General features: G+C 36.2%; 1 protein-coding gene across 2 annotated transcripts in view; it reads right to left on the bottom strand.

Annotated features, from left to right (window-relative positions):
* Window positions 1-18561, bottom strand: part of SCFD1 (sec1 family domain containing 1) — a 103116-nt gene that overhangs the window by 54197 nt on the left and 30358 nt on the right. For both annotated transcript variants that reach the window (XM_002928372.4, XM_034648621.1), the window contains 4 exons: window positions 15240-15329; window positions 12988-13043; window positions 12298-12383; window positions 10073-10172 (listed from right to left, as the gene is read on the bottom strand). In XM_002928372.4, the coding sequence (XP_002928418.1) occupies window positions 10073-10172; window positions 12298-12383; window positions 12988-13043; window positions 15240-15329 (332 nt within the window). The remainder of the gene's footprint in view (window positions 1-10072; window positions 10173-12297; window positions 12384-12987; window positions 13044-15239; window positions 15330-18561) is intronic.

Genomic DNA, 18561 nt, shown 5'->3' with positions numbered 1-18561 from the left:
GGAAGAAGGGAAGGAGGTGGCAGAGGGAGAATCTCAAGCAGGCTCCGTTCCCAGTGTGGAGCCCAAAGCAGGGCTCAATCTCATAACCTGAGATCATGACCTGAGCCAAAATCAAGAGTTGGACACTTATCTGACTAAGCCACCCATTTGCCCTTAAATATAATTTTTAAATTCTCAGAGAAGTCTTCACATTCTCATCTGTTGATTGATAATACGTATTTTTTTTTTAAAGATTTTATTTATTTATTCGACACAGATAGAGACAGCCAGCGAGAGAGGGAACACAAGCAGGGGGAGTGGGAGAGGAAGAAGCAGGCTCACAGCAGAAGAGCCTGACGTGGGGCTCGATCCCACAACGCTGGGATCACGCCCTGAGCCGAAGGCAGACGCTTAACCGCTGTGCCACCCAGGCGCCCCGATAATACGTATTTTTTTTTTTTTAAAAAATTACAACAGAAGTTACAATAATAGCACTCCCTTTTACATAAATTTTAAGAGCTAGCTGGATCATTATGTAGTTATAAACTTTTCTGCCTAGAACTAATTTGACTCACGTGAGGCTTGATTTTTTTGCCCTTTCTCAGAAAACAAACACACAAAAACCAAAAGAAAAGTTTTTGTTTTTTCTTTTCTATCTTTTTCCCTTCCTAAGTCTTGCCTTAGACCTGGGGGTTCCTTCATGTAATACGAGTATTTTATGGTTCAACTCACTCTGAAGAAAAGTGAGCTAAAGACAAAATATGGCTATAGGGATGCCTGGGTGGCTCAGTTGGCTAAGCATCCAATTCTTGGTTTCGGCTCAGGTCATGATCTCATGGTCGTGGAATCGAGCCCAGCGTCGGGCTCTGAGCTCAGTGGGGAGTCTGCTCAATGATTCTCTCCCTCCGCCCCTCTCCCCACTCACACAAACTTCTCTAAAATAAATAAATAAATCTTTAAAAAAATAATTAAGACAAAATATGGCTATCATTAAGTGAGTGAATGATGAACAAAAAATAAATTATATGGAGAAATTATCTAGCATGGCTGTATTACTATCACCTTAGTTCTAAGATATGTTCTTAATTCATAATTCAACTTCTAGGTCTTAGCAGATTAAATGCACTGAATACAATTTAATCTCTTCTTGATAAAACTAGGTCAACAATACATTAGACCATACCCTGCAACTTTCTCAAATTCTTTATATGGTAATTTACTTGTTATTTTTGCCTATGACACAAAAAACAAGAATGCAAAATATACAGATGTCCAATTGCCATAGTTCTAATAAGTCTATCGACAAAGAGTATACAATGTTATATTTCAGCCTATTAATACCATGTCTTTCCTATAGACTCTTCATATTCTCATAAGATAAATATATCAGTAACCTTATTTAATTCCTTTTACTTTCCCATCCCCATACTGTAAAAAGTTTATACAGCAAATCATCTGAATAGGAAGAAAACACAATAAATAGATATTAACAGCTAAATGTGAGAAGAACCCTTGCTTTAAGAATTACTGACAGTTAAATAGTTATGCCTTATTAACCAGAATTTCTAGTAAAGTACTATTTCTATGGTGATGATACAGCTTATTCAAAATAAAGTAACTTGTTAACAAAATTACTGGTTGAAAAATAAGAGCACACGGGGCGCCTGGGTGGCTCAGTCGGTTAAGCGTCTGCCCTCGGCTCAGGTCACGATCCCAGGGTCCTGAGACTGAGCCCCACACTGGGCTCTCTGCTCAGTGGGGAGCCTGTTTTTCCCTCTGCCTCTGCCTGCTGCTCCCCCTGCTTGCGCTCTCTCAAACAAATAAATAACATCTCTAAAAAAAAAAGAAAAAAAGAAAAATAAGAGCACGTACTATACTGAAGTACTGATGGAATACTTAAAAAAAAAAAACCCACAAAATGATAAAGGAATAAAAAATGGTAAGAATTTTGAGAAATAACGTAATAGTGGCAGAACACTTCCACTGTTTGCATAACAGCCAGGCAAATAAGGAAGATTTTAGTCTTGAAAATTAAGAAATTAGAACACTCTGTGCTGAACTTAATCATGTTAAAGAAAGTGAAGATTTGTACACAAACAAAAAACTGAATTAGTTTTGACATGATAGAGTCTAACCTGTTCCTACTGATATTCATACTTTCTTGACTTAGAAGACTGGACAACGATGTCCCAAATCATGAGACATAAAGAAATCCCATGAGAAGAAAACCATGGATAAGTCTTCAGCAGTCTTAGTTTCCTTTTACAAGTTAAAGCAGACCAGTAAACCCAAACAGAACTAATGTTAACAAAATTACATTTGGATGATATAGGTGATACGCATTTATGCAGAGCTAAGATTTATATTCACATGGGAAAAAAAGGAAAGTAAAATAAAAGTAACTTTTATTTTGGCAAACAATTGAGTCAAATCTGATCAAGTTTCTAGATCTATCAGTTTACAGAAAATACTGGGGATAGAGAACTACATCAAAACTGTGTACCACAAGAATAAAATCAACCAAATGCAGAAAAGTAGGATATTCTTTAGAAAACTAATCCAATTACTTCAACCAAAAAATGGCAATAAAAAAGGAGTGGAAAGAGAGGAACTGTTGTAAACTGAGAAACTTAAAGATGTAACCAATGCAATGCATGGAATACTGTTTAGATCCCGATTTGAACAAACCAACTGTAAAGCTGTGTCTTTGAAACAATTAGGAAACGCTGAATACAGAGATAGTAGCAGATATTACCAAACAATAATTGTTAATTTTGTTAGGTATGATAATAAAATAATGGAATTTTTTTTTTTTTAGATAAATGCTGAAATATTCACGCATAGATCATATAATGCCCAGGGTAAGATGCATAGTATCTGGGGAAACTGAGTGATGCATGTAGGGGGGTTCATTACAGTATTCTGTAACTTTGTGTTTTTATATAAAATATTCCCTAATAAAAGCCTTAAAGTTTTATTCGTAACAATGAAACAGGATTTAAAATATAACCCTCAATTGTTTGCCCCTTGCCATAGTGATTGTGACAGTATGTGTTGAGATGGGGCCTCATTAACCTTAATTTGGGAGTGACTATGATATGTCTGAGTTCCTCCTTGCTCATACACATTGGACAAGAAACAAGAAATATGTGAACAAAAATAAGTATTTATTTTAATCCACTGAGATTCAAGGGTTCTTTTATATTGAAGAGCACTACCTAATATATCCTAATTCAGATGCCAAGGTATTCTGTATAGATTTGGCAATGTCAGGGACCTTGATAAGCTTGTTCATTCTTATTAAAGCAGAATTCCTTATAACTCTAGGAATCATTGGCTAGAAGCCTCTAGAGATATACTGCTGACTATATGCAAACGTTGTCTACCAGTCTTCCCGTAATAATATCAACTTACAAGTAATTTATTTAGTTTCTAAACTAGGAAAGAACTTGAGCTATAATGATTTAGAAACATGCTGTCCAATACGGGTGATACTGGTCAATGTGGCTACTGATTATCTGGAATGTGACTAGTCTGAATTGAGATGTGATAGAAGTATAAAATATACACCAAATTTTTAAGACTTCATATATAAAAAGAATATAAAATTGTTTTAAATTGATTATGTGTTAAAATGCTAATAATTTAGACTTATAGGGTTATATATAAAACATATTATTAAAATAAATTTCATCTGTTCCTTTTTATCTTTTTAATGTGGCTATTAGAAAATCCAAAATTACATCTGTAGCTCATACTTTATTTCTGTAAGACAATACTGATTTAGAAACCCTGAGCTTTGGTCAATGGTGACAAGAAGGAAAGAAAAATATGTNTGTGAAAAAAACCAAAAAAAAAAAAAAAAAGGGAAAGAAAATATTTCTAAGAATCATCTAAGAATCATTTAATTGAAAAAGAAAACCTTTGTATAATGCTCCATCACAGACATAGACAAATGTCGCAAATCTTACGTACTAAGCAACTAGGATGTAAGGGAAAAAGAGTAGCAACCTAAAACAGATTAGTAAATAGCAAGTAATACATACAGCAATGAATATGCAAACACACTGAAACAATACCATTTTTTAAAAAATGAATGAAATCAAGGATGTTTTCTTGGATTTACAGTCTACACACCTTTAGTAGGAACTTCCCATGAATGATTTAGATTTGAGTAAAAGTTTACTTAAGATATGAAAGACCAAAGCCCAAGTAAAGAACAAGATACTAAGATGAAATAATGCCCATCCCCTTGCCTAATTGTAACTACTCATTTCAGATGAACAATCAAATCCACCCCTCCCACAACCACGGTACAATAAATTTCTAATGACCTTCTAATTATTAATTTTGCTTCTTATATCCTAGTAAAAGGAAAGGGACACTGCAAAATTTTTCACCAGAAGAGTGTATTTCCCACGTCAAATGACAAGAATCTTTCTGGCACACAGGGAAGTTGTATGAATTTTCAGTTGTTTCCAGTCTGATATAAATACTATCAGTGTTCAAGATTTTCAGGCAGACACTTAATATAAAAAACAAGCTCCAATTTCAGGTTAACAGTTCCTATCTAGAACTTTTACTCCACCTTGTGGAGGTAAGGGGTACAATTATTAAGAATTTTAAAAACTCCAAAGAAACTTCAAAAGCAGCAGTTTTAACAAAAAATAACATGAGAATAATTTATGATATCCCCGTTACAGTTGTTTCACATCTAGAAACTGCATTAAAATTAATTAACAGGAACTATCATATGATCCAGTAACTGCGCTACAGGGTATTTACCCAAAGAATACAAACACACTAATTTGAAAGGATATATGCACCCCTCTGTTTACTGCAGCATTATTTACAATAGTCAAATTATGAAAGCAGCCCACTGTCCAATAGATGAATGGACATGGGCACCTCGGTGGTTCAGTCAGTTAAGCATCTGACTCTTGATTTCAGCTCAGGTCATGACTGTGGGGTCATGGGACAAGCCTGGCAGTGGGCTCCCCCCTGAGCGCGGAGGCTGCTTGAGATACTCTCTCTCCCCTTGTCCCTTCCCCTGCCTGTGCATGTGTGCGCTCTCTATGAAATAAATAAATAAATCTTTTAAAAAAATAGATAAATGGACAAAGGTGTGTGTGTGTATATATATACACGTATATACATGTGTATATATATATATACATACATATATATATATAAAATGGAACATTATTCAGGCATAAAAAAGAATGAAATCTTGCCATTTGCAACAATATGGATAGATCTACAGAGTATAATACTAAGCAAAATAAGTCAGTCAGAGAAAGACAAATACCACATGATTCACCCATATGTGGAATTCAAGAAACAACTGAACAAAGGAGAAAAAAAGCAAAAACCAAAAGAGACTCTTAACTATAGAGAAAGAGATGGTTACCAGGGCCGAGGTGGGTGAGAGGATGCGTTAAATAGATGAAGGGGATTAAAAGTACACTTATCTTGATAAGCACTGAGTAATATATAGAATTGGTGAATTACTATATTGTACACCTGAAACTATAACATTGGATGTTAACTATACTGGAATTAAAATATTTTTAAAAATTTAAGAAATTTTTTTTAAATTAAAAAATAAAATTAATGAACAGGAATAAGTCAATAAACATTGTGTAGTTTATCTTAACCAATATCTTTAAAGAGACTATTCTCGTAAGGCCTAAATATTCTGATGATAATGCTGTGAAAAGACTGCCTAAAGGTAATATGGAATTTGAGACTCTAACCTAAGAAGGTTAATTAGAGATGTGCATTGTTCTATTATTTGTAACAAAAACTAAAACCAACAATAACCCAAATGTCCACAGGAACCCACTAGTCTAACCTCCATGCATCAGGGATAACATCTGCTTGGTTCACCATATATTCCAGTGACCAGCATCGATTGGTACAGAGTAGGCACTTAAAAAATATTTGTTGAACTTAATTTTTAGAGACACATGGTTGCCGACTTTTAGTTGCCCTACTACCTATTTTTACCACCTTGTTTGTTTGTATGTATTATTTAAAAGATTTATTTATTTGAGAGATATCCTGAGGGGAAGGGCAGAGGGAGAAGGAGAACAGCAGACTCCATTCTGAACACCGAGCCTGAAACAGGGCTTGATCTCATGACCCTGAGATCATGACCTGAGCCGAAACCAAGAATGGGACACTTAACCCACTGAGCCAGCCAGGCGCCCCCACCTTGTATTTCTAAAAGGATTATTTTAACTTCTAAGAATAGGAAATAAAAAATTAGTAAATTACATATCTCACAAAAAAACAAGGATAATAAATAGGTAGGCACACAAATTAGCAAAAAGGTCAATCAAAAAAACTCATTTCATAGCCCATAGTATTCTCATTTCACTCGAACAGTGAAAATCTCAAGGACCAGTATTAATTAGCCTTGTCTGGTTTGGTGAAATCTCTGACCTAAGTTGTATTTCCCAGTTTTCTCTTCCAACAATGGGGAATAAGAGCATATTCCTTCATGGTGCAATTACGTGTATACACATCTTATCTCCTGTGCTCAAAGCATCAAATACTTTCATTAGGAAAGGAATTAGAAAGATTGAAGTATCTCAATGCTCTATATAGCCTCCACATACAACCAGGAGTGAAGAGATGACGGTATCACCCCTTACTCCCACCCAAAAGCCAGAACCCCAACAACCAAATCTGAGATTATGAAAACTATCTCATCATGCCAATCTCTCTATGGCTCCCTATACCACCTTCTTCAGATTCCATTTCTCATTCTTAACCAATTCCTAAAACCTTTCTGTCATTACCCTCTGAAACTCATACTCTGTCAACAGCAAAATCTCCTATTCCGAACATCTACTCTCAACCTTCTCTGTACTTTCTTACTCTAATTGAACTCCAACTGTGTGGACCTGGGATTGAGATGGCTGCCTTCCTTGCTACTCCCAGACTCTCCACTTGTCTTCTTCCCTAAAACAACTCCAGCTTGGAAACTCCTGTCATCAGCCTATTAAAGCCTATTAAGAGCAGTTCTCACTTAGAGGCAATTTTACCCCTCTTCACAGCCTGGATATATTTGGCAATGTGTGAAGACATTTTGGTGTCACAACTGAGAAACTGGCACCTAGAGGGTAGAGGCCAGGGATGCTGATAACATCCCACAATGCAAAAGACAGCCCTCCACAACAAAAAAATTATCGGACCCAAAATGTCAATGCCATAGTTGAGAAATGCTGTCTATAGTGATCCTGATTATTAATGCCTCCTACAGACCTACAGAACGCTCTTAACCGCCTGCATCAACTTTTCTATCATTCCCACTGATACACAAACATGTGGTACTGTTTCTCGTTTAAACATCTTTTTTGACCTCACATTCCCTTCTAGCAATTACCACTTTCTCAACTGTCCCATACGGCAAAAGCTCTTCTACAGTTTGTCTATATTCATTCTCTCTCCTTCCAGTCTCTCTTAAACCCACTTCAGTGTTTTGCCCCTACACTATGGAAGCTGCTCAGTTACTAATAACCTTGATGGTGTCACAGGCATTGGTGACTTCTTCGTCCTCAGCATCCTGCCTCCTCTCTGAAAACAGTTAATTCACTGGCTTCCAAAACAACACAGATCAAGTTCTCATAACTCAGTACTAGTTGCTTCATTCTACATTATATTGTTGGTTCTTATTCAACTCCCCGAATTCTAAAAGTTGAAATGCCTCAGAGTTCAGTTCTTAGACCTCTTCTCTTTTCCATCTATATTCACCCCTTTGGTGATCTCATTTTATCTCTTGGCTTTAAATACCATCTATAAATGGGCTACTCCTAAATTTATTTCTCTGCACCAGATGTTTTTTTCTGAACTCCAGACTTATACATATCTGTTTGATATCTACTTGAGTATCTTAATAGGCATTCACATTTAACATGTCTAATACTCAACATCTGATCTTCCCATCAAAATTTCTCCATGTCTCTCCTATCTCAATAAATGACATCTATCCATTTGCAAAGGCCAAAACTGTGGACTCATCTTTGACTCCTCTTTCTCTTAGATCCGCATCCAATTCATCAGCAAATCCTATGCTCTGCATTCCAAAGATTATCACAAACCTCACCATTTCCATCCTGTTGTAAGCCGTCACCATCTCTTGCTAAGATAACTGCAACAGTCTCCTACTGGTGTCTTGACTCTTCCTATGCCCCTCAAAGAGTCTGTTTTCAACAAAGCAGTTAAAGTGATACTCTTAAATGTGTATCAGATGCCACTCCTTTACTCAAAACTGCATTGGTTTCCTACTTTCCTCAAACTGAAAGTCAACATCCTTATAATGGCCTATAATGTCCTATGCTATACTGCTTCCCATATCCTACTTAACTTTGCCTCCTGCTATTTTCCCCTTGCCTTGCTTTGCTCTGGCCATCCTGGCTGCCTTGCTATCCTTTAAACATATTAGGCGTCTTTCTGCCTACAAAGCTGTTCTCTTCCACATAGCTATGTAATTCACTACCTCAACTCCTTTACATCTTCCCTTAAATGCGTCTTGTTCAGTGAAGTCTTTCCCATTTTAAAGTTACAATCCTGTTCACCATTACCTGCTTTATTTTCCTCCAGAGTATTTTCTACCTTCTAAAATGTCATATATTTTATTTTAGTTATTGCCTATCCTATCATAATGTAAGCCCAGGAAGAAAAGAATATTTTCATTTGCTTTCTTTATTGCTAAAACCGGAGTCTAAAATGTTTTGTCAGACAGCAGACCCTCTAGTAGTGGCTGAATTCTTCTCTAGCCTCTTACTTGACCTCCTACGACTAGCTTCCATGTTCCGTTACTCAGGGTTTAATTCAGTAGTCCCTTTGATTCTTCTTGTCCTCTCAGGTGAATCAGAGTTGCCTACTATTTCACTGACACTCGTCCTAGAAACGACACAGGACTCTAGGATGCAGAAGGGTACAGAACTGTCCCATGTCATCAGTAATTCTGAAATCTGATTTATTTAAATAAATACCTTATTGCTAGAATTTGGTTTTTAAAGAAATAAACCAAACAAAAAAACATCTTTTGTATGTTTTTCACTTCCTTTCCATATGACATTTCAGGCACTCTTTGCAATAATAATACCATTATATACTATAATCCCTAGAGGCCTGGTCTAGAAGTTTGTAAATTAGAGTGCTAGTCTTGGCAGAGCCAATGATTTGGGTTCAAATCATTTAACTTCTGTGCCTAAATTTTTCTATCAAATGGGGACTATTCTGGCTTTATTACATAGTGCCTTGTACAGAATTGTGTACATATTTTCTTCCCACTGCCTTTAAAGATTGGGCCTGTTTTATTTATCCGTGTATATCACACGCTATATACAATATTTAGTAGATGAATATATGCATGAATATAAATACGGATTTTTTGTTTAAGCATGATTGTACGTATCTGGGATTACCTCAAAAAACATACGGTGTAATATAAAAAATACTATTTACATTTACCATAAAATGAGGCTTAACTGATTCCCAGGAAAAATGGAAATTATAGCTTTCCTCCCTAGGGAGAAACGTATTTATTTACTTCCTCAGTATGGAAAAAAAAAAAAATTAGTTCGTAAGAAAATTTTTTAAAAGTCACTCACTGGGTGGTGCCTGGGTGGCTCAGTCGGGTAAGAGTTTCTTGGATTGGGCTCAGATCATGATCTCAGGGTCATAAGATTGAGCCCCGCCTACATCAAGCTCTTGTGGAGCCTCCTTAAGATTCTCTCTCCCGCTCTCCCTATGCCCCACCCCTGCCCCCAACTCATGCTCTCTCTGGGGGAAAAAAAAGTTCACTCATTTTATTCGTGTTTTTTCTCCCCATCACTGCCAATAATACAAATAATTAATCTTATACTTTAAAGATCGTAAGTTTAGAGCTTTACACTTCAATGCCTCACTATTCTCCAGCATCTACACCCAGTGATACTAAATTCCATCACTTTTTTGTTCCTATTTCTCAGTTCCATCCTTCTCACCTGTGTTCTGTAGCCATGACGTTAATTTTAAATTAAAAGGACCACTGAATATTACTAAATTTTAGTAAAATGTGGTATATGTAGCCTCTTACCAGTACATCATGCACCAAGGCTTGATATGTCCAAGTATGGTGTAAAGGAGTTGCCAAATCTATGTTTCTGTCAACAAGGACTAATAAAGGCCTTTGGAAGCTGTAAATATATTAAAAAAAAATTACATGTAACTCTTGATAACAGTTTCTACATCTCATTTTTTCTAATACTTTCTGGTTTTATCATTTTGACATGAACAGTAAGTATGTTAATATTGACATTCCATAATAGTTTGCTTTAAAAAAATTTTTTTAAGTATAGGCAGTCAAGTAAAATAATGTTTCAGACTACTCAGAGCTAGATTACAAGACTTGAGGAACTGTCTTAAAGAAAAAAATCTATGCAAGTACTTTTACTGAATAATTTTACAGTTACCAAAGTAAGAATAAGTTGCTTCTACTTAGATTTGTATTTCACATTTTTTGGAAAAGAAAAAGGAATAGCTGTTGTCAGTTTCAGGGAAAACTATTAGAGAGAGGATCTTATAAATTTACACAAATGTTTGACAGTTTCATAAATCACAAATTACAACTTTTCTATGTAAACACAAATTCAAAAAGCAGACTCTAGAGAAGAGCCTCACGAAATCATAATAATATATAAAACTAAAACATTAAGACACAAGGATAACTAATTATATAGTTATTCACTTACCAAATACTTCACATATTGTTTACTATAGCATTACAACTTAGATGTGAAACAGACTATACTTAAAGCAAAGTGAGGCACAAAGTCATCTGTTTGCCACGTGTCTCCAAAAGTTGTAAAGGTCTGCTTTGGCAATATTGTATCAAGAGTATACATCAATTTTCAAAAGATATTGTTATCTGATTGTATTAACTATTCATATTTTCTCCTGCAAGAAACCTCTGGCCATTTTAGTAACTCATTACACCGCACCAATTATAAATGCACTGCACCGATTATAAAACTGCAATACGTAGGAGTAGCACCCTTAACACCTATCATTTATTACTCCAGAGACAGGTGAAAGGCATGGAAAGATAGCCTATGGCAATGTTTCTTACTTCAGCACTACTGAGATCTGGGGCTGGAGAATTCCTCATTATGGGGGCTTGTGCTGTGCACTCCAGCATCCTATAATGCAGCCGACTAAATTCCAGTAGCATCTACCCAGCTGTGACAACCAAACATGTCTCCAAGCATTACCGAATTCTTCTTGAGGGTCATTAACCTACAGCTGGTTTCAAATATCCAAAACAATAGTCCAACAAAGTTGCTGACCCCTAATTAAAAAAATTTAGAACTGCAGCTAACAAATTAAAAATAACTATATTATAACATAAATAAGTTTTTAGGAATCATCCAAATAAAACAGCGCCTTTATGTTGGTTTCTAAGGCTTTTATGAGAGCACTATAGAAAGGGAGCTGTTAAGTAAGAGATGCTATAGTGGGTGCTTCTGCTGGAAAAAAAAAAAAAACAGATGAGAATTTGATGTTTCTGCTCTCCTTAATGAGAAACATTTTGAAGACCAGCAAGGAAATCATGGAGGAGTTTAAAATAATGTGGGGGCTGAGACAGTTGGAACAAACAACTGAAACATAATGTTAGTGTTAACTCCAAATTATAGGAATAATACATAAGACAGTAGGAACCATCTAAATTGACTTGAAATGAAGTCTATGGAAAGTTACCATAGAATTATTATCCCTGGAGAGCAGTTACACTGAGTATCAATTTATTTTTACAGGCTTTATTTATTAATTCACTTAAAACTGGGGGTAGGAATTAATTTTCCAATATACTGTCTATTCCCATTTCCCTTGAAATAATTCTCAGCCATTTGTGTGTTTCTTTACTTCTTCACCCCAATACTGTCCATTATTTTTAATAAACAAGTATTTCAATGTAAAAATGGAAACTGATAGGTAGAAATAGACATAAGCATCACAAGTTTTTCACTTACTTTTGTCATTACAAAGAGGCTTAATGATAACTGAAATAAAATAGCATCTGATCATCAAAGCCATATAAACAGAAAATCTCCTTCAGATGACAAAACGCAAAACATTTTTCATGGGGCTTGAATTTACAACCCTGAGATAAAGACCTGAGCTGAGATCAAGAGTTGGACACGTAAATGACTGAGCCACACAGATGCCCCCCAAACAGAAACTTTAACAGAAGGTAAATTAAATAAGATATTCCATTAGTATTTCAAGAACAAACTGAGTCAAAACCCTGATAAAACATAATACCTGAATTGGCCAGCTCCAAGTGTGTCACCTGTAAAAAGACTGTTTCTTGCATCTCTTAGATTTTCTCGAAGTTTCTTATCTAGTTTCTGAAAAATCAAATTTGATAGTAACTCTTAAAGAAAAGTTTCATAGAACTTTATATAGGATAATAAAATGTGTTATTATGAACATTAAGAATATAATGTGTTCTTAGTTTCATAAGAAAGAAACCTGGAACTTCTTTACAAAATAGCAATTCTAAAATCTAAATATTTTAGTTTCTTTACTACTCAGTAACATCATAGCTTGGACTTGAAAAGACCAATGCCTTTTCTATTGTGACTCGGGCCTGATTTCACTAACAATCATTTTTCACTGACTATTTTTATATAAAATGATCTGGGGGATCAAATAAGTGTAAAAACGACTTGGAGAAACAAGGCAGAAAGACAAATATACACTGTAGTAAAAAAGAAACAGCTGGAATAGCGTGTCGGAGTAAATCATTTTTCTTCATCACATAACAGTATACAATGATTACTTTTTATTTTTGGTGGAATCCCAATGCTGTAAAATAAAAATATTTACCTTTGGTACTTAATATATAACCCATAGCAATCATACACTTAGTATTAACAAAAACACTTGAGGTACTTATGGAAAACAGCTGATAGAAGACTGTGTCATCAATGGATATCTGTATGAACTTACCACTGCTACCATTTCCGCTGCTGTTCCTCTTGAGCATCTGATTATAGGAACAGCACCTATTTTAACAAAAGATGTTAGCAATGATTTCAGCTCTTAGTAATTAAAATGGATATTTATAAGATACCTAACCATCAAAAATACAAGAGAAGTATAAAATTTCAGGCTAGAAATATAAGAGGATTTATTATCTTAAGAGTAAAAGCAAGGTTTCAGAAATGGATCTTTCCCTTCAAAAAGAAAATATTAGGGAGTTAAAAAAAAAAACAAAACGACTATTTTTATATAGTGTTGGCCAATCAGTGTGACCACATTTTTTCAATGAATTAAAACTAAATCAGGATTTGACTCCCTATAGGTAGTTTCAAAGACTTTGCTCACAGGAGTCACTCTGACTTAATGGAAAAGAATGAAAAGAGCTTAGTCAATTTAGCAGTTTGGTATTATTATTCTTGATTTTACAAATTAACAATGAAGGATTATAGTCTCTTTTAAAAAATTAATTTAAAATGTAAAGAACATATTCATCCATTAATGTGAAAAGCTCCTAAAACATGGCCCGGTTCATTACTGAATCAGCTCATTAGATCTCTTAATTTCTCTTTATTACTCCAAGTTTTAGCAAAACCTATAATGAGAGAAAAAAACCAATTGCACTGAAAATCTCAGAAAACAAACTGAGAACACTGTAATCTTTTTTTTGTTTTTTGTTAAAGATTTTATTTATTTATTTGACAGAGAGAGATAGCGAGAGAGAGAACACAAGCAAGGTGAGTGTGAGAGGGAGAAGCAGGCTTCCCGCCGAGCAGGAAGCCCAATGTGGGGCTCAATCCCAGGATCCCGGGATCATGACCTGAGCTGAAGGCAGACACTTAACGGCTGAGCCACCCAGGCACCCTGAGAACACTGTAATCTTTATATGCTGAAATTGTTGCATTTTAGATTCTATACAAAGCATGTTCAGTCAACTGCAAAAGTAAGATTGTAGAATAAAAGCAAATTTTATAAAACTGTTCTCTTCCAATGTCAAGTTATACATGTTTGTCATATAAAATTCAAATAATATTAGAAATGTATAGTTAACCCTTTGATTCTGCCACCTTAAAATAATATCAAGAATTAGATACGGCTGTTTTCAGATTATTTTTTTACATGTAGTCTAAATAAATGCATTTATGAAGAATAAAAAAAGAAAAACAGGATATTATACATACTGTTCTTAAATTTGCCTTTTTCACTTAATTATTTGTTGACATCCTTCTATGTCAGACTGGCAGTAATTTCAATTTTTCTTTTGAAAAAATCACTTTCTGATACTCTACATAATAATGGTTGCTCTAACATTTCGGTGGTCTTTTACACTTCTCTTCTTCAATCTACCTTTACCTTGAAAATATATCATCAAGGAAAAGTAACTTTAACGTCCACAAAACCCTAGCATTTAGTGAAATTTTGGAATGTGTATAGGATGGCAAAATAGGAAGGTTAATTATGTCTGTTTAATGACTAAAAGTTGTATATAGATGTGCTTTGTTTAAAACAACAATAACAACCTCATTTCAAGGTACTGAAGGTACTCAAAAGCAGGCAGAAAATGCAGGGGGGTGAAACTTTGAAAGAAGAGACATATTTGAAAAACGAGATGCATTTCTAACCAGCTTTTCTCCTGAGGGTACTTTTCAATTTGCAAGGCACAGGGGAGAAAGAGCTCAAGCAGAAAACAGAAGACTTAACGAGCTGAGGAATCAATGACTGGCGTTCAGGGCTGAAAATTAAAGGAGAAAAATTCCTGAAAGGAGGGAGCCCCAAAGCTTACATGCAAATTCTCCTCAAACTTCCATATATATCCTGAGCTATTCAGGGTATCTCTCTTTTCATCAATTTTCTCATTTGTGAAATGAAGAGAAACTTTAATAATTTAGTGTAAGGGTCATTTTAACTAGGGTTTTCAATGTCTGCAAAATTAAAATTGCAATTAGAAGGTTTCTAAATAGATCCATTAGTAATAGTAAAGCATAAAATCACACATTAGACTCTGAACACAAAGTAGCTCTAAGTAAATTTAGATGTACATAGAAATGTTTAAAATTCTGAGTATAGTGGATTAACAGTATATGTAAATTTAATGTTTTCTGGAACCTTGGGAGTGTGCCTTGATAGTTACATTTATCTCTATCCTTAAAAGTGTATTTGAAATTTTTCCTAATGGAATATTAAATACTTTGAAGAATAACCAGAAAGACTTGAGAACTCACCCAGTGTAACAAAAAAGCAGAAGAGGCTGTCAACAATAGTGTCCATAACAGTTTCCATCTCTGTGTCTGTGATATCTGGCCTGTTAATGGCTAAAATAAAGAAGAAAGTTAAAAAACTTCTATGCTTTGATAACATTTATAATACTCAAGTAAAATTTTTCATGTGTTACACTTTTAAGTGAACAAGTATCCATTAAAAATTATACTACCTCAAAAAAACCCCCACAGCACGTCAGTGTTAGTGAGTAGTATCAACATCAGAGTAGTACTAAGAAAAAAATTTGCCACATAAAGTATACAGAATTTTTGCCAGAGCAAAAAATAAATATTACATTCCATAATTTTATTCACAAACACTAGATGGCCTCAAGAAACTACTGAACTTATTATCCAACTACTGCCAGAAAGGACAATGCAAATCAATTATCACAAGACCAGCGTCCCATGTCTTTTATTTATTTATTTTTTGTATTATAGTAAGTTATAGGAACTTCTTTTGTGATGTACTACACTGTACTGCAATAGTTTCTGAACTTTAGTGGGTATAAGAATCACTCTAGAAATATGAAAGAAGAGTAAGTTTCTCTGGAAGCTATTGAAAATTCAAGATTCTTAGCCTTTTCTCCCAGGGATTCAATTCAATGGATTTGGTAAGACCTTGCCTTACTCGTCTTCCATCTCTCACCATACCTAGGCCTAGTATTTGACAAATAGATGCTCAATAAATATGTTAAAAGACTGGACTAAACTATTATCTATATAATATTTTAAATTTCCCAACACCCTGAATGTGCAAAGAAATGTAAAATTCAATTGTGATTATCATGAGAGGAAAGCAGGATCCAAAGTATTTAAAGAAAGTATAAACCATCCAGAGGGCATAAAAATAATAAAGAATTCAACCAGGCAATACAGAATCTGGATGAGGAAATATTGCAGATTCAAATCAGAAGATAGAAATGGCCAAAAGATACAATGTGAATTTGTAAATTCAAGAGACACCAATCTAGGGAAATACTCAGCTCATTCTATCAATCAATGGTACAGGTAAAATCCAAATGGAAGCCTCCAGCCCTAGCCTCACACCTCTAAATAAGAACTGACCAGAAGAGTCAAAACATTGTCCATCAATAACCTCAACTCACGTTAATAACTTGGTTTGTCTGATTTAGTAGCCTGACTCTGAGAAGATAAAATCTGCTTTCTTTAAAAGGATATATAAACTTCCAATCCATGAAAAGTAGATGAAATAAATAAAACCCATGATAGTAACATATTATGTTTGGACTAATCTCTTTAAGATTATCAGTTAAAGCACTTGTGATGTTTGAGAGGATTTGGCATATAATTATGAAATGGTTAAGAGCACTGTCTCTGGAGTGTCTCAGTTTAGTAATCCAGTTCTACCATTTCCTTATCAAGTTACTCAGTATCTGTGCGTTGGTTACTTCATCTGGAAAATGTAAATAATAATACCACCTACTTCACAAAAGTACTCTGAGGAGTAAATGAACTTACATTGTAAAGTGCTTAGAGAACAATCTATTATTATTACAAATATACTATTGAGAATCTGGGCAATTAACCATACAATTATACTTTAAATTAATAAATTGGGGGGGAAGTTGGAGGAGTAGGGGACCCTTTTTTCTTTTTCTTTTTTTTTTTTTAAAGATTTTATTTATTTATTCGACAGAGATAGAGACAGCCAGCGAGAGAGGGAACACAAGCAGGGGGAGTGGGAGAGGAAGAAGCAGGCTCATAGTGGAAGAGCCTGATGTGGGGCTCGATCCCACAACGCCGGGATCACGCCCTGAGCCGAAGGCAGACGCTTAACCGCTGTGCCACCCAGGCGCCCCAGGGGACCCTTTTTTCAGCTGGTCCCCTGAATCGAGCTGGATATCTACCAGACCATCATGAACACCCACGAAATCAGCCTGAGACACAGGAAGATTACATCTGAATCTCTACAAACGAACATCTCCACGCTGGGTACTGAGGTACAAAGAGGGGAGCCTTGAGTCCGCGCACAGATATCGGAAGATAAACGGAAGGTGGAGGGAGGCGCCACGCTCGGGTGCAGGGAAGCAGTAGCCACCTGCACTGGGGAGCGGGCCAGACTCATGGACCAGCACCCGCAAGAAAGCAGACTGAGACCATGAGCCTGGGGACGCGGGCGCGACCAGACTGAAAACTGGAGCTGGACTGAAACCAGGAGCTCGGGAGCACCCGGGCGACCAGACGGAAAACCAGTGCTCCAGTGTGTGCACGACCACACTGAAACAGGGAGCTCAGGAGCGCATGGGAACCAGGAGATAGCAGTGTTAGAAGCACAAAGGACAGAGACGAGCCGGCCCTGGAAGCGAGGGCTGGGAGAGTGGCTGTGGGGTGCACATCCCAGGACGCTGTGGGGTTTTTAGCAGCACCGATGGAAACAGAGTTAAAGTGGCCAGGAAAACTCAGTGGAGGGCAGACTGCAATCTCTCTGTTCTGAGACAGAGGCTAGGATACGGCCACTGCTGCTCTCTCAGAAGAGTCACAGAAAACCACCAGGGAAAGCCGCCAGAGAACAAAAGCCCGGAAATACCGGTTCACATTGTGCCCGTCCCCATCCCCCCCTCGCAAGGCAACTTTACCCAAACAGGGCTGCCTAAGTATCAGCATGGCAGGCCCCTCCCCCAGAAGGAAGGCTGAAAAATCAAGAAGCCCACATCCCTAAGGTCCCTATAAAACAAGTGCACACTGCCCAGGTCCTTGTCAATAACCTGGGCTCTGTGCATCCCCACAACCTCTCCTCACCAGAATGACAAGGAAGAGGAACCCTCAGCAAAGAAAGGACACAGAGACTGTGGCCTCTGCCACAGAACTGATGGATATGGATATAACCAAATTGTCAGAAATGGAGTTCAGAGTAACAATGGTCAAGATGATGTGTAGGCTTGAAAAAAATATTAATGAAAATATTAACGAGAATATAGACTCTCTAAGGGCGGAAATGAGAGCGAACCTGGCAGCAAGTAAAAATGCTATGAATCAAATGCAGTCTAAACTAGATGCTCTGACGGCCAGGGTAAAGGAGGCAGAAGAATGAATTAGTGAATTGGAGGATGGGATGGTAGAAGAGAAAGTAAAAACGGAAACTTGGCTCAAAAAAATCCAATCTCAAGAATGTAGATTACGGGAGATTACTGACTCAATGAAACATTCCAATGTCAGAATCATCAGCATCCCCAAGGGGGTGGACAAAGAGAGAGGTCTAGAAGAGATATTTGAACAAATTGTAGCTGAGAACTTCCCTAATCTGGCAAAGGAAATAAGCATT

This window comes from Ailuropoda melanoleuca, chromosome 20 (assembly GCF_002007445.2).
Source record: "Ailuropoda melanoleuca isolate Jingjing chromosome 20, ASM200744v2, whole genome shotgun sequence".
Classification (NCBI taxonomy): domain Eukaryota; kingdom Metazoa; phylum Chordata; class Mammalia; order Carnivora; family Ursidae; genus Ailuropoda; species Ailuropoda melanoleuca.
This window is presented reverse-complemented; position numbering and strand designations above follow the sequence as displayed.